The 17,417-nt window shown below is 43.4% G+C and overlaps 1 protein-coding gene across 4 annotated transcripts in view; it reads left to right on the forward strand.

Annotated features, from left to right (window-relative positions):
• Positions 1-17,417, forward strand: part of PARP6 (poly(ADP-ribose) polymerase family member 6) — a 1,412,227-nt gene that overhangs the window by 698,235 nt on the left and 696,575 nt on the right. For all 4 annotated transcript variants that reach the window (XM_044077510.1, XM_044077512.1, XM_044077511.1 and 1 more), the window contains one exon: positions 8,905-9,000. In XM_044077510.1, coding sequence (XP_043933445.1) covers positions 8,905-9,000 — 96 coding nt within the window. The remainder of the gene's footprint in view (positions 1-8,904; positions 9,001-17,417) is intronic.

The raw sequence follows: 17,417 nt of genomic DNA on the forward strand, positions 1-17,417 counted from the left end.
ACTGGTTGCTCCACATAGCTATAGCAGGCAACTGGAAATTGATTAACTGAGACCATTTTATCTTTAAAAAAAGCCTTAAGAAGACAAGAGTGGATACAGAACATGTCAGCAGTGCAAAGTATCACAAAAGACAAAAACTGTATTCATGTATCAGGTCCTCTTCAGATGGTCAAACTTTTAAAACCTCGACTTTCATATGGCCGAGACCATATGATCGAACTTTTAAAAGTTTGAATAGTCTGAATGGGGGATCTCCATAGAGCGCGGAATGGGAAGATTTCCCTTTACCGCAATGTAGTGCGATCTCAGAGTATATTTAAATAGCAGCCACTGTTCAGTTATATATTTTTTGTCTCACATTTTTGAACATTCAAATGTTCGATCATATGGTCTCGGCCATATGAAAGTCGAACATTTGGATGTATGATTATGTGAAGTAGATCCATCTCATCATATCTTGTACAAAGATAGGATATACTGCTAGGACAGGTCTGAATAAAGAGGCAAAGGTACCAAGTACATCTACGTTTACTGAGCATAGACTGACTGCAGGGAAGAGATCACATGATACACACCCAGTCAGCAACGTTAGCCTTAACTAAGCTACTGAGATTCTTTATCTATGACATTACCATTCAATGGTCTTGAAATGCGTTAAAAATGATAAAAAGTAGTATATTTTGTTACTAAGAAAAGACTTTTCTATTGTGGAGTTATAGTAAAAGCAGAGTGGAGGATGTTCTATTTATGTCAAATTCAATAGGTAATATTTACTTTTACTATTGTATTGCAAATTGTTTCATAAATAGCAAATATTCTAAGATAGTAATTCTCTCCCAGCTTGGCAGTATTGGGAAATACTAGGCTCTGCATGAAGCATCAGACCTGAGATGATATCTGCTCATATCAACCAGCATGCCAGGGTATTACTGCTTGTATGTAGTACTGCACTCAGGTACAGGAGTATAAATTAGAAATGCTCTTAACTAGGTTTTAGTACACTTCGCTAGTTCATGCTATTGAACATGTGTGGAGGCTTGTGTTTTTTTACAGCAAGACTAAAACTTCAGAGATGTATGTAAATGAACTGTTTTCTGTAGTTCAACAAATGATGCTTCTACCCATAAAGACATAAAAAAATCCAAAAAGGAATGCTATTCATACAATATTCTGTTTGAAATATTATTAATATAAAAGACAGAAATATATGCTATGCATGCAAAATGTTTTCTGGGATCCGATTCATCACTTCCTAAGTGGATGTACTTAGAATGGCCAGCTGCCTGTGTCCGATATGCAGACTGATAGCATCCTACCACCCATTGTACCAGTGAGACATACATAAAAGGTATGTTATTTAAATGTTTTTCATTGGGGGATGCACCCACTGGAGAGGATCTAACCTCACTCAGAAAGTATATTTAAAGATGAGGTGTGTGGTTGTGCAAAGTTGGAGAAAAGGGAAAATGTCCAAAATTGCTTGTATCTTGTGCTTTCACATGTGAGAATATTATGTTGCAATATGAATAAAATTACAGCAGCTGTGTTGCTACACGAAATGAAAGTTAATATGTCTGCTTTTTCATATGTACTTGTATATAATGCATGCATTTCACAAACTGCAAAATACCATTATCACAGTACATACTTTGGCAATTTGCTTTCTAAAATCTCCAGAATCTTTTGTCCTGGTCCCCTTCAGTAAACACATCACACCGAATAACATTTGACGACCTTTACTAAAACGTCCATAACATAGCTTTGTTCACCAAAATTATTAATTACAACTAAAAACAGCATAAACATCCTTGTAATGTTAATCAGGGCAGTGTGTTTACTCACCCTGCCTCAGTAAGCAATGTCCATACCTTTGCTCACTTACTTTACTTATGAAGCAGCATCCAAGACTCACTTCATATCCCATTTACCCAGTAAGCAGCATCCATACTTATTCGCTTACTTTACTTATGAAGCAGCGTCCCATCTCATTTCATACACCATTCCTTGAATTACCTTCCACCAAATAAGCAGCATCCTTACCTCAGCTTGCTTATCTATTCAGCAAACTTCCTCCAGCTGCTCTTTTTCCCTTCCCCAGATCCTTGAAATGAACCCAAACACCAGAGGGGGAACAGAAGAGTGCAAGCCTGTCCCTCTTCTCCGCCAACCAACCCGACCAGGTTGTTCCCCATCCCTTCTACCCAAAATTTTCAACCAACTACCTCCCATAAAGGGAAGGGTTAAGCCAAACATCATTTGGTGTACCCATCATCTGTAAAGTACATTAGAACCCTGAGTAATCACCAAATTGATTTTCTTTTGTTAGTGAATCAGCCGCCTATGTGCATGTGTGTGCCTTCTGTGGAAGGTTGGGTGCTGGGCTGGCAACTCAACACCGTAAAACTCCACTGCCAATCATGAGCGGACAGGTGATCCGCTGTGGCAACCCCTAACCGGGAAAAGCCAAAAGAAGAAGAAGGAGGAGTGAATCAGCCGCCTAGTAATCCCACAGTCATACCCACTATTCCAAAACAAGAAAACATTTGTAATCCCAAAACCACCCAACTACTAACTTCAAAACATCCATGAAACGTCAGTCACACAATTTGTAGCCCACTGACCCTTGATTTGTCAAGTGACAACCTTTACAACCAACTTACTTTGACAATCGTAATGTCCTAATTTTCACACTAATGAAACCTACCCTACCCCTCCAGCATGTGAACCACTATACAAGATTTAGCAATTAGCATAACCCTAACACCTGCGCAGCTGAAGTAGCATCCGCCCACTACTCCTTGTTCCACTGAAGTACCCCACCTTGTTGACAAGCCTGCACCATATCAGTCAACAATCCAGCCCACCAATATGCTATCACCTGGCAGCTATAATACAATGTGATCCAGCTAGTAACAACCCTATCATATACATTACTTATAAAGCTACCCCAGGCTCCTGCCACACTCATGTAATCTTCTGTCTACCCTGAGATGCCACGGCTAATGGCACCAGAGACCCATATTGCCACCATAATATCCTCATGAAACTGGACCCTCACCTCCTATCAGTACGTCATCTGGTGCCGTGGCTACTCTCTCTAAAGACTTCAACCTGTTATGTAACATTAGAAAACCTGCTTAAAAGACTGCTTGTATAACCCCTTGAATCCCAAGACTTTAATGACCTAACACTAAGAGCCAGAGAACCAGAACCCCTTAACCTAGTTCCTGACCTCCCAATCCCAACAATAAAGTACTCTACGTGCCCAACCTTAAACCCCCCCCCCCAATTCATTCATTACCAAATGGCAATCAGGCCATCGTCCATAAAATTTAGTAAATAAACATAACCCTGCCCCCCGTGAAAATACAAAAGTGACCGCTAAATCCTCCCTGACCAACTGGAATGTCCTACCCTGTGTACAAGCCTGAACCAAATAACACAACTTGTCCACCAGTCTCCTACCCTCTGGTGGCTGCAACACAAATTGACCAAGCTAACACCCCTACTATATACTTGAATTATAAAGCTGCCCTCAGAGTCCTGCAGCAAGCGTCTGGTTCTGCTAATCCAGCCTGACAACCAGCAAACCATACCACAGTCATATCAACCCAGAAAATAGACCCTATTCCCTCAGACTTCCCCAACTAAAGGCATGATGCTTGCTAAGTTGAAAACACATTTCCCCTTTAAAGCTTCCTTTGAACATGCCCTCTGTCATCCAATAATGAATTCAACCCTAAACATCCACTAGTAAACCTCAAAGAAGCCTTGCTTACTTAACAGTAATCCACCTGTGCAGTCTTTGCTTGCCACTCCAGTCAAACAGCATGCATCACCTTCAGATCACCAACTGATGTGACTTTCCGCACCTTTCCCAACCACACTACCCATCATTCCAGCTATGGGCAAAATGTCCAATATATGCTCCATCCCTCATTGATCTGTAAAGAAAAGAAACTGTTAAAGCACTGCCATAAACCAGAATATCTTAATCTTACATACTATCAAGGGGACCAACCGCCAATTTCTTTCAACGCTATCCAAAGCATGAGGTAGGGCAACCCATCTAGCCTGCTTACCTTCCCCACTGAAAGTGTTAATAAGCCACGCACCATTAGTATATGCCATTCCCTAGTAAGGTCAGACACCAACTTCCTGTCCGACCGGACACATCACTGACCCTCCACAAACACTATTTAAACAACGAAATGGGTAACTAACTTGGCCTCCAAGGTTCCACCTGTCTGAAAGCACGACCGAACTTGGTTGGCTTGTAAAAGCCCTGTATTCCATTGACCTATTAACATCATATGATGTTATGGCTATTGTGACTCCAACCCCTTTATGGAAATCCCACCCACCCCATAAGCAATCTCCAACACAGTTGTACCCTTCCACAAGTAACTCTGCACGTACTCATACACTACCCCAAGTATGGCAAATCTGACATGACTCACTGTAGTCGAAGTAGCATTACCTGTGACTACAATGTGCTTCATTCGCCCTGCCTTACCATAACTGAACCATCCCCCTTGTGGTCTACCTTATGCTATCTGCTATATGCCCATGAACCACCCTATTCAGCTGCCCCAAGGTCTATGGGGAACAGAAACCAAAACCAGAGCACATTCCAACACATCCACCACAAACCCAAGCAAGATCAACCAAGTCCCATATACCCATCTGCATGATTCTAAGGCTGAAAAACTCAAACACTGTCGGCAATACTGTAGTGTACTGGCTCACTGGCAGTTTCATGCAGGAGTGGGCATGGCCAGGGTGATTGACAAGCCTAAAACCTAGGAAGTGGTAAGGAAATGAGGCATGATTGACATGCCATGTATATTACCCCGTGATGACATGCATATAATGAATGTAGATGAGCAGCTCAGTACTATACATTCCTGTGATAGTTTATTTATTTGTTTCTAATGCAGGTGCGCAAGGACCTTCTTTCACTTTTATATTATGTTTTCCCTTTGCTTTTGCAGGGGCAAGCCCCCCTGCACCCCCCTTGTAGTCGGTTCTTGGAGTTGGTACATTGAAATAGCGGGGGGTGTGGGTGGCACAGCACCCCCACAAGGGGGTGCAGGGGACTTGCCCCCTGCAAAAGCAAAGGGGAAAAATAATTGTTTATATTTACTGTGATCTCTTGTACAGTTGATGTAATATGGCTGTTTAGGATTACTTGTAGTAGTTTGTCAATTTGGCGGTTGTATTCCAGAATTTGTTATGCTGAAACAGCTAAGTGCGCACTTAATGATTCTTTAAACGGAGTTTAAATTTATCTGTTAAATATAACTGCGATTACTCATCAAAATTAATATTCATGCCAAGGAAGCCACTTCATTTTTGGTTATTCATAAGTACAGCAAGACGTCAACCAGCTGGGGCAGGGTTGGGGCGGCGCTTGCTACTGCGCATCTGGTGAGCCAGTACACTAAAATATCACCACACTGTCATATCATGCCTTCCATCCTCGTATCCCAGTGAGCCACCCCCTCCTACCACTGCAAATCCCAGCCCCTACATGGAACCTAACCTAAGAAAATTCCACACACCTAATTCCATGCACATTTACACCAAAATGTGATTGCTTACCCATCTGCACTTGTCTAAACCCCTTAAGCCCCTCCCCACCCTTATCTCATTTCCTCCCAATCATCCATCCCTCCATTTAACCCTTTCACCTGCCCAACCCAACTAACTCCCACTAAAATATCACCCTAACCCCTCTTGAAGATGTCCCAGGACAACATGGTTTGTTGCCCAACCTCATTTATATAAGATGACATAACTTTGACTAAATCCTTTAACTTGTTAACCAAAACAGATATATTTTATAAAAAACACCATGTAGTCAATGGTATCAGCAGGTTCAAGGCATCATTGTACAGTATCAAAAGACATAAGGTATTGGGAAAACTGGATGCTGTACATGACAGCAATTATTCATTATTCCTTAATATTCTACTTATATGCAAATCATACAAAACTCCACTGATGTAACATTTGTAAAGTACCATAGGATTGTGTGCAAAAAAACTAATGGAACATTAGTATCACCCAATGTGGTGTGCTGCTGTGATATTCATAATGCAAAGACTTGCACCTCCTTTTTTGGTATGCCTCTTTAGAGAAATCAGCAAGAAAAAATGATCCATACTTCCTTTGATTATAATTTACATATTACAAGAATTGTGAATGCAAAAGGATATGTGGCATTTTCCTTATAATTTTCATTTATAGGTTCATAGGTAGATACTAGGCTATCGGCCCTAGGGCCCATACAAGCCTAGCCAAAAAATGTACCCTGGCTTTTGCCACCCAAGAAATTTATTTTCCTGTGCCCCTGTCAAGTAGAGCCACAGAAGTGATCCCCGGGGTGAATTTCCCATTTCCCATCCAATCATCAAGATTTTTCTTGAAGAGTGCTAATGAGGAGCTCTGTTTGACATAGATAGGTAGTCTGTTTCAGAGTATGGGAAGTCTCTGGGACAGGAATCTATCCCTCCAGCATGTTGTGTTTATTGTGGTGACAAGGTTTAGGTCCCTAGAGCGTGTAGCTCGGAGGGATTGGGATTTCTTTAAGTGGAGCATGTCCAACAGCTCTGGGTTTGACATAGCTTTGTATGTTAGGCAGAGATCGCCCCTGAGTAGGCGATATGCGATGGAGTAAAGCTGTAGTTTTTTGAGACGGTCTGCATAGGGCATCTGTTTGAGGCTAGTAATCCTCTTTGTGAGGTATTTCTGTGGTCTTTCCAGTTGTTGTAGATGTCTTGTGAGGTACATACCAAAAGGGGCGTTGTACTCTATAATGGGTCTAATGAGTGATGAGTAGCGGGGAACAGTGACCTCTTTTTTTCTGGATGAGAATCCTTTTGTGATGAGATGAGCCACGTAGAATGATTTCCTGACCACTATGGCGATGTGATTATCAAAGGAGAGACTACTGTCCACCTGTGTCCAAGGTCTCTTATCTCATTTTCGGCATTAAGTAAACTACCAGCTATGTGGTAGTTCATGGGTACAGAGTTTTTACCAAAGGGGATGACAATACACTTTTTGGCATTGAGCTTCAGGCCATGGCTTTGACACCAGGTATCTGTCTCAGTGAGGCCTTTTTGTAGTTTGTCCACATCGTTAGGAGTTTCGATTATGGCTCCTAGTTTGCAGTCATCTGCAAACTTTGTTAGCCAAAGACCTTCTGTGTTGGCCTGCACTTCAGAGAAGTAGATACCAAACAGGAAAGGACCCAGGACTGAACCCTGTGGTACTCCACTTGTCACAGGTCTATAAAGTGCATTTGTGTAGGATTCGGCAGTCATACCTCTATTGTCCGTCTGCATGGGTGTCATGAAGTTTGCCAGTTCTGTCTTAAGAAGTGTGAAGTTGGCTTTGGAGAAGTTTTTTACCATGGTTTCTCTAATTGGGGCTGGGGGTGGGATGTGAATGTCTAGGCTGATTAGCTTGTGGTCGGATCTGACCAACGAGGAATTGACCTCTGGTGTAGAACACTGGTTTTCCATGTTGGTAATGACCAGGTCTAGGATATTGCTGCCCCTGGTGGGGGTGTGAATAAGTTGATCCAAGGTATTGGAATTTATGAATTCTAGAAAATGTTGAGCAAAAGAGTTGGTACATGAATAGTTTTCCCAGTTAATGGTGGGGTAGTTGAAATCGCCCATTATTAGGGTGTTGGGTTGTACCCTAATACTTTCTAGTGTATCAAGAAATGAGGAGTGTGAATCCTGGGGCATGGTGGGGGGTCTGTAGCAAGCTACAGTTTGGATTGCGGTCTTGCCCAGAGTTAGTTGCACTTGGATAATCTCGGATGCATTATGCTGTGCCACTAGCCTGGAGGTGTGGATATCCTTAATGAATATGGACACGCCTCCACCCTTAGTGCTTCTTTCTGGGTTAGGTGGCCGAAAGGTGTGGTATGAATTGAAGCCTGGTAATGCAGGGGGTGCTCTCTGGAGCTTTGAACCAGGTCTCTGTCACTGCATAGATGTCAATGTTCTCCATTTTAAGGAGTGCATCGAGTGAGTGCATTTTGAGGTTTAGACTTCTAGCATTGAGTAGCATTACCCTCAGATTTTCCTTGCTTGTGCCTGTTACGGTGGTGAATTTGTCATTTGAACCTTGCCTAAAAAGGCACTATAGGGGTGGCAAGAGCCTTAGCCAGTATCCGGAATCCTACGGGCGACAGGTGCAGGCCATCTCTGGCAAAGCATTGTGGACTGTCGATCATGTCGTCCCAGGCAGACAAATACTGGATCCCCTTAGAATGACACCAGAAGCTTAGCAATATTCAAACTGCTTTGTGCTGCTATATGGAAACATCACAGTTGTAGGTGTATAAGGAAGTGGTTATATGTGTTAAGTAATAGAGGAAAATGGATTTTAACTACTCATCCCCAGAGCCATAGCTGGCCTTAGGCATAGGCCAACTAGGCTTCCGGTCATAGCCGGCCTTAGGCATAGGCCAACTAGGTGGCTGCCTAGGGCGCCACTCTAGCAGGGGCGTTTTAACAGTAAACTGGATGGTGTATATAGACCAGGATGGGGGCACCAGGTGGTGTGGGGGGGGTGCTGTGAAGCCCTTTAGCCTAGGGCACCACTTGGCCTAAGGCTGACCCTGCATAGAGCCAAAGCATTGTCCAAGTTCTGCTGCCACCTAAATTTATGGAAATGGTGAGAACTGATGTTACTTTTACACCGTGCACAATGGTTTTCAGGTTTTGCAGGGTAATTGCAGTATCAGAGATGATGTGAGCTGTACAAATTAACTGAAAATGTTTATCCAGTTGTAGAGTTTAGGAATTTATCATGTGCATAATGCGCCATGCTGAGTTCTAACTTACAGGTCTGTTTTACATTCTTATCTTTCTTTTTTAGATTATGAAGTATGCGGAACAACGAATACCAACGCTAAACGAGTATTGTGTTGTCTGTGATGAACAGCATGTATTTCAGAATGGATCAATGCTGAAGGTGAGAGACTGCTCATTGTATTCTTATACCGAGTGTATAAATAGCTACTAAGACAAAGACAATCACAAGGCATTTTTTTAGTTATGTTCGTAATCTCAAAAGCACACTGCAGCAATGCACTGAGATGATTGTGAATGAAGTTAACCACATTGCGACTGAATATATAGATAACCTACTGGCCAATAAATGTAGTTCTAACTTTACCCCTCTGTTCCCCCCGTCTCCTCTCCCTCAAGATGTACCTGCAACTGGCTAACCTCCAGCTATCATACAAGACAAAGTCCTAAAAACGCTATCAAAAGGTAAAAATGCTGCATTGGTGGGTCCTGACAACATCCCTGGATGCATCTTAGTAGCATGAAGCACGATTTAGCCACACCCCCTAACAACACAGTTCAGTCTCCGTCTCCATACAGGTTTTGTACCAAATGAATGTAGAACAACTACAGTCATATCCCTGCACAAATGAGGACTTTCCACAGACCCAGGCAATTACAGACCCATAAGTCTGACCAGCGTCATATGCAAAACCATGGAAATACTTACCATGGAGTTAATCAATCAGGACATAAGGAACCTCCAAACACTGGACCCATCTCAGTTTGGATTTATCAAGGCAAAACATGGTTGTGCAACCTGGTAAATTTTTGAGAAGGTCACCAAAGTAATAGATAAAAGCAAAATGGTACATATCTCATACCTTGACCTCACCAAAGCTTTTGACGCAATTCACCACTCAGGTGTAGTAGAAAAGCGAAATAAACTGGGAATAAATGCCTATGTCATCCACTGGATGGCCAACTGTCTCACAGGTAGGATGCAGGTAATCAAAGTAGGGGGAGTTACCTCCACAAAGAGACCATTTGAGTCAACTGGGGTTCTGTCCTGGGGCCTCCCCTGTTTGGCATCTACTTTTCTGAGGTAAAAGCCAGTACCAAAGGGCTCTGGCTGACAAAACTTTTAGATGACTGCAAGCTAGGAGTAGTCATTGAATCCCCAAATGACTTATCCATCTTGCAGGAAGGTTTTTCTCAGATAATTAACTGGTGTCAAGATCGTGGTCTGAAACTAAATACCAAAATATGCATTATTGTGTCCTTTGAGAAGTCATCTACACCAGGGAATTACCACAGTGACAATACACCCCTAAGAGTGACCCAGGTGTTCAGGATTTGGGAACTTGTGTGGACAGTGACCTAATTTTTGACCAACATGTGTCTATTGTAAGAAGGTCCTTCTGTACTGCACAGCTTTACTCTTCCCTTATTAGGCCAGTCATTGAATATAATACCCACTTTGGTATGTATCTGTCCAGATATATGTAACAACTGGAACACCCATAGAGTTAACTTACTAAAAGGATACAAGACCTAAACAGCATGTCCTACATAGACTGACTCAAAGCACTGTCATTGTGGTCTGTATCCTACAGATGACCTGTGTCTGGCATACAAGGCATCCTCTAACCATTACTGATGGATTTATTGCACATCAGCAAGTCTAATGACATCAGAAATACTCAGTCTAGGGATCAAAACCTGTTCTGTAACATCTGCTTTGTCCCACCCACCCTATTTTTGTTTGTAGTTTAAATTTGGTGGCTTTTGCAGTGGCCTGCCCCACTGTAGATTTGATCTGGGACAGTCCCCCAGTCCCATCTCTTTACCACATTCTACCTAATAAACTCTTTCTGCAATTGCTTTTAGTCCTTTTTAATTTAATTGCATTTTTTAAACTGTGTTTGGTCTAATATTGCTGCATACTCAAGTGTGCTAGCTTGCACCACATGTGAATCGTTTTTACTACTGTTTTTGCTACTTTTCTGTAAAAAATAAAAAATAAAAAACTGTAAGCCTGTTTCCTACCTTTCCTGTAACTAGTGTTCCAGATACAGATTTGCTGTATCCAGGATTGTATGTAAGCTTCTGAGCCCCCCAAGCCTTTCTGTGTTGGAGGGAAGCCTTCTAGCTTATCAGTGGGAGTGGTAAGCACTAGGTAACCAGTCTACTACAATAAGGAGTGGTTCTAGCCCAGAAATTGCAGTTATTGGCCGTTTGGGCAATCTTCCATCTCTCTCAACTTTCTGATTTGAAAGCGTGCATTTGCACTTGTTTCTGTCCTGTAACTCATCTGGTGCAGATACAGATTCTTAGTTTTAGCACTTAAATTTGCTTGTTTATGCTCAGCACTTGTTCAGAACTTGTAAGCACTAAATAAGCTAATAATTACTATAGCACTTAATCTTCCTCATTACCTAGAGGAAAACAGTTTTTGTACTTAACTTTTCTCACTTGCTTAGAGAAAAACAGCTCTTGTACTCACTTTCCTCACTTATCTAGAGGAAAATAGTTTTTTTATTCAGGCCTGTCCAAGGGTCAGCTCCCAGTGTCCTCTCCTATCTATCTGATGAATCTGGCCATCTTGAGGCAATGTAGCAATTGCCTCATGTACACAGACACCCCTCTCCTACCACCCAACACTACAACCTGTGAGAGATGCACTTATCTAGCCAAACTGGAGGTAAAGCTCTCTCCAACCAAGACTGAACTTGACAGTCATGAGGTGAAGGTAAACATTTGCACCACACCACACTCATCACATAGTCTCACTAACTCTACCCCACCAAAATCCACACACAGTAACACAAAAACATTCGCAGAGGCTCTCAATAATAATCTGTCTAAGCAACAGAGACCTACAAAGCAGAAACGCAAGCAACCTCCATCCCCCAACACAACCCAAGTGACACATAGCCCACAGACTCAGTGTGCCATTCAACCATAGCCAATAAGGCAAAACAACGTACCCAACACACTAGTCATAGGTAACTCTATAGTCAGGCACACTGATGTCCCACTTAGCAGGCTAAACAAGGAGAAGGTTACTGTCAGCTGCCTTTCGGGTGCCAGGATCTGCCACATAATCCATGCACTCAAGTCACTCCACAACAAGTACAAATATGACTCTGTCATTGTCCATGTTGGTGTGAATGACCTGAGATGTACCTCCCTGGACTACATGAAAAGAGACATGGAAGAGCTTTCCAATCTTATAGCCCAGGCAGGTATGACCCTAGCCCTGAGTAGCATTCTTCCATCGCCCAGAATGATACCGCAGTACAAGGACAAAATGATTGACTTCAACAATTGGCTAAGCTTCTGGTGTCATTCTAAGGGGATCCAGTATCTGTCTGCTTGGGATGACATGGTCGACAGACCACGATGCTTTGCCGCAGATGGCCTGCACCTGTCGCCTCTGGGATTCTGGATACTGGCTAAGGCTCTTGCTGCCCCTATAGTGCCTTTTTTAGGCAGTGTTCAAATAACAAGTTCACCACCATAACAGGAACAGACAAGCAAAAACTGAGGGTAATGCTACTCAATGCTAGAAGTCTAAATCTCAAAATGCACTCACTCGAGGCACTCCTTAAAATGGAGAACATCGATATCTGTGCAGTGACTGAGTCCTGGTTCAATGCTCCAGAGAGCACCCCTGCACTACCAGTCTATAACTCATACCACACTTTTCGGCCATGTAACCTGGACCGAAACACCAACGGTGGAGGTGTGTCCATATTCATTAAGGATATCCACACCTCCAGGCTATTTGCTCAGCATATGCAACCGAGGTTATCCAAGTGCAACTAACTCTGGGCAAAACTGCAATCCAAATTGTAGCTTGCTGCAGATCCCCCACCATGCCCCAGGATTCCCACTCCTCTTTTCTTGATGTACTGGAAAATATTAGGGTTCAACCAAACACCCTAATAATGGGCGACTTCAACTACCCCACCATTAACTGGGAAAACTACTTGTGTACCAGCTCCTTAGCTCAATGCTTTATGGAATTTATAAACTCCAGTGCCCTAGATCAACTTATCCACACCCCCACCAGGGGCAACAATATCCTAGACCTAGTCATTACCAGCTTGAGTGACCGGTGTTCCACACCTGAAGTCAACTCGTCGATGGTCCGATCTGACCATAAGCTTATCACCCTTGATATTCACATCCCACCCCCACCCCCCATTAAGGAAACCACAGTAAAAAAATTCTCTAAAGCCAACTTCATGCTTCTTAAGACAGAAGTGGTGAACTTCATGACACCCATGTAGATAGACAATACAGTTACAACTGCTGAATCCTAGACAAATGCACTCCAAATACAGGCTTTGCTGTATTCTGGACTTTTGGAAAGTTCCTCTGTTGCCCATTTACTTTCTTGGATAAAGGGATGCTTCTTTGTTCACCAGTGGCAGTGGGGAGCTTAGAGCAGCCTATCTATCCCTGGAGGAGTGTTCCCAGCACAAGAATCTGGTAGTCTATTGGCCGTTTTGGGCCAATTTCTAGCTCTTTCAAGTCCCCCTGTATAAAACCCGCTTTGGCGCAGTTTTTGCGCTTGTTACTACTCAGCCAAGCTCCTTGTGGTCCTGCAGAGTGGTGCTAGCAACAGAGAGGCTAAAAGAGTGACTGCTAACCTGATAAAAGTGTTTTTTTTTTGCTGCTACTACCTGGGTGACTGTCCGATCTAGCTAAACTACAAGTATTTCTGCTTCTTGAACTGTTTTAAACTGTTTAAAGTTGTTTTTGCACCTGCACTTTTAAAGTTTGCTCTGTTTGTTGCATTTACCTGTTGAGGCTACACACTCAAGTGCGCTAGCCTGTGTTACATATTTATTGCATTTTCCTGCTGTTTGTTGCAAAAAAGAAAAAAAATTATCCTGGTTTCCCGTCTTTCCTGACCTAGAGTAGTCCAAATACATGCTTTTCTGTATTCTGGACTTTTGGAAAGTTCCTGTGTTGCCCATTTCCTTTCTTGGATAAAGGGAGGCTTCTTTGTTCACCAGTGGCAGTGGGGAGCTTAGAGCAGTCTATCTATCCCTGGAGGAGTGTTCCCAGCACAAGAATCTGATAGTCTATTGGCCATTTTGGGCCAATTTCTAGCTCTTTCAAGTCCCCTTGTATAAAACCCGCTTAAGCGCGGCTTTGCGCGATTTTGCGCATAGCGCAGCATCAGGCAATGCCGCTTAATTGGGTTTAAACCATTCTCGGCTCCACAAAGTCTGCTCTTAACTTTTTCCCTTAGAACTGATCTGGTTCTCATAATAAACACCCTATTCCTACTCTAAAGCCTGGCACTTGCTCACTAAAGCAATTATATAAGTCAGCACTAAAAAATTAAAAGCGCTACACCCTCACAAACTCCCCTTGAGTACCTTGTTCCCCATTGGCCCTTTTTTTCAATTATAAAGGAATTCCCAATACTATTCTAGCAAGTCCAAAGGTCAGTTGTCAATCTCCTCTCCGGTCCAGCTGGTGAATCTGGGAATCTTGAGGCAATGTTACAACTGCCTTATGTACACAGATAACCCTCTCCTCCTCCCAACAAATTCCAACACATGTGAGAGATGCAACCATATAGCCACACTGGAGGCTAAGCTCTCTCAACTCATTACTGGCGTAACCAGTCAGGAGGAGAAGGAAACCACACTCACTACAATTCCAGTCTCACATAGACCTACCACGACAGCAAACCAAACACATAAACACACAAAAACATACTCGGAGGCTCTAAATAAAAATCTGCCTAAGCAACAGAGACCTCCAAAGCAGACACCCAAGCAACCGCTACTCCAAAATAAAACACGTGCAACACATAGCTCACACAGCCAGTGTGCCGAACAGTCACAGCCCTTAAGGCAAAACAACACACGTGATACACTTGTAATAGGTGACTCTATCATCAGGCACACTGACGTCCCGCTCACCAGGCTGAACAAGGAGAAGGTCACGGTAAGCTGCCTGTCGCACGCTAGGATCCGCCACATAACAGAAGCACTCAGGTCACTCCAAGGCAAGTACAAATATGACTCAGTCATTGTCCATGCTGGTGTGAATGACCTGAGATGTACCTCCCTGGACTACATGAAAAGAGACATAGAGGAGCTCTCTGAGCATGTAGCCCAGGCCGGTATGACCCTGACCTTGAGTAGCATCTTTCCCTCACCAAGAATGATGCCACAATATGAAGACAAGATGATCAATTTCAATAATTAGCTTAAGTATTGGTGTCATTCAAATGGGATCCAATGCCTGTCAGCCTGGGATGACATGCTCGACAAGCCACGATGCTTCGCTAGAGACGGCTTGCACCTGTCACCCCTGGGCTTTCGGATATTGGCAAAGGCTCTTGCCATAGTGCCTTTTTTAGGCAAGGCTCAAAAGACAAACCCACCTCCATAGGTATCACAAGAGATAAGAAACTAAGAGTAATGCTACTCAATGCCAGAAGTCTAAACCTCAAGATGCACACACTCAAAACTCTCCTTAGCATGGAGAACATCGATATCTGTGCAGTAACAGAAACCTGGTTCAAGGCTCCCGAGAGCAACCCAGCACTACCAGGTTATACCTCATACCATGTTTTTCGGCCCCAAAACTTGGACCGAACCACAAAAAAAGGGGGAGTATCAATATTCATCAAAGATACCCACACCTCCAAGTTGGTGGCACAGCACGAAGCATCAGAGACTATCCATGTGCAACTAACAGTGGGTAAAACTGCCTTCCAGTTTATACCTGCTACAGACCACCTTCCCAAGCCCAGGAACCCCACTCGGCCTTCCTGAGAACACTGAAAAATATGAAGGTCTCTCCAAACACCATTATATTGGGTGACTTCAACTACCCAAACATAGATTGGGAGCATTACTCTAGCTCCAACACCCTAGCCCAAAGGTTCCTAGAATTTATAAACTCAAATGCTATGGAACAACTTGTTACCACTCCCACAAGAGGAGAAAACATACTGGATCTGATCATCACCAACATGGGGACTCTATGCTCCAGACCAGAAGTGCATCCCTCACTGGTAAGATCAGACCATAAACTAATCTCACTAGATATTCACATCCTGACCCCAGCCCCTGCCCAGAAAACCACAGTGAAAAACTTCTCTAAAGCAAATTTCACACTCCTCAAAACCGAGGTGGAATCCTTCAAAGCCCCCGGGCCTGTGGAAAATATGTCCCAGACCGCAGAATCCTTTATAAACGCATTCTATGAACACCTTCAGGAATGCATGGCTCATGCAATCCCAAACAAAACCAAGATCCAGTCCTCCAAAGGCAGGCGTCCTGTCTGGTGGACCCCAGCCATAAACAAACTATACAATAGAAGGAGGAAGCTAGTACATGATAGAGTAAAATCCCAAAAAGGGAAGACATTTCTGATCAGTATTAGCAAAAAACTACGGGCACTCATAAAATCATCTAAGGCCAGCTTCGAGAGAAAAATTGCACAGGACACTAAGGATAATCACAAGGCTTTCTTTAGTTATGTTAGGAACCTGGGTGGGAATTCCCAGATATGCTCAGAATTAGTCCAAAATGACAAAAAAAATGACAAAAAATACACCGAACCCACAGACATTGCCAACATCCTAGCTGACAGGTTCAGCGCAAACTTCTCCCCCCCTTTCCTACCAAAAGGGCAAATATCTATACCAGCAAAGTGCTGCCCCCCTGACATCTCAGATGCTCAGGTAAGAGCTCAGGTAAGAGCTGCCCTCTCCAAAGCAAAAAACACAGTATCAATGGGACCAGACGGTGTCCCGGGCTGCATCCTACATGAACTCCAAGAAGAACTAAACCCAACCTTAAAACTACTGTTCAATCTCAGCCTTACTACAGGATATGAGTGGCGTACAGCAACAGTGGTCCCTCTCCACAAAGGTGGTATCTCAACGGATCCAGGAAACTATCGCCCCATAAGCCTGACTAGCTTGGTCTGCAAAGCTATGGAAAGATCATCATGGACCTCATAAATAAAGTTATTGGGGACCTACAGACAATGGATCCTACCCAGTTTGGCTTTGTTAAGGGCAGATCCTGCCTCTTAAACCTGGTCGATTTCTTTGAAACAGTCACCAAGGCCAATGACGAGGGGAAGGTGGTCCAGACAGCCTACCTGGACCTCACAAAAGCCTTCGATACAATACCCCACTTGGGCATTATAGATAAGCTCACCAGCTTAAATATAAACCCCTATGTCACTAGATGGGTTGCAAACTGGCTCAAGGACAGAACCCACATTGTTAGAATTGCTGGAGCCATGTCAGACTCCAAACCAGTTACAAGTGGCATCCCACAAAGCTCAGTCCTGGGACCTCTCTTGTTCGGTATATATTTCTCGGAGGTACAGGCCAACACGGAAGGACTGTGGCTGACCAAGTTCACAGATGACTGCAAACTGGGCGCCATAATCGACTCTCCAGCCGACACAAGCATCCTACAAAAGGGCCTCCTAGAAACAGACAACTGGTGCCAGAGCGATGGCCTCAAGCTAAATGCCAAAAAGTGTATAGTCATCCCCTTTGGCAAAAAACAAAATGCCCACAAATTACCACATAGGTGGTAA

This window comes from Protopterus annectens, chromosome 7.part0, assembly GCF_019279795.1.
Source record: "Protopterus annectens isolate FY-2018-M chromosome 7.part0, PAN1.0, whole genome shotgun sequence".
Classification (NCBI taxonomy): domain Eukaryota; kingdom Metazoa; phylum Chordata; order Ceratodontiformes; family Protopteridae; genus Protopterus; species Protopterus annectens.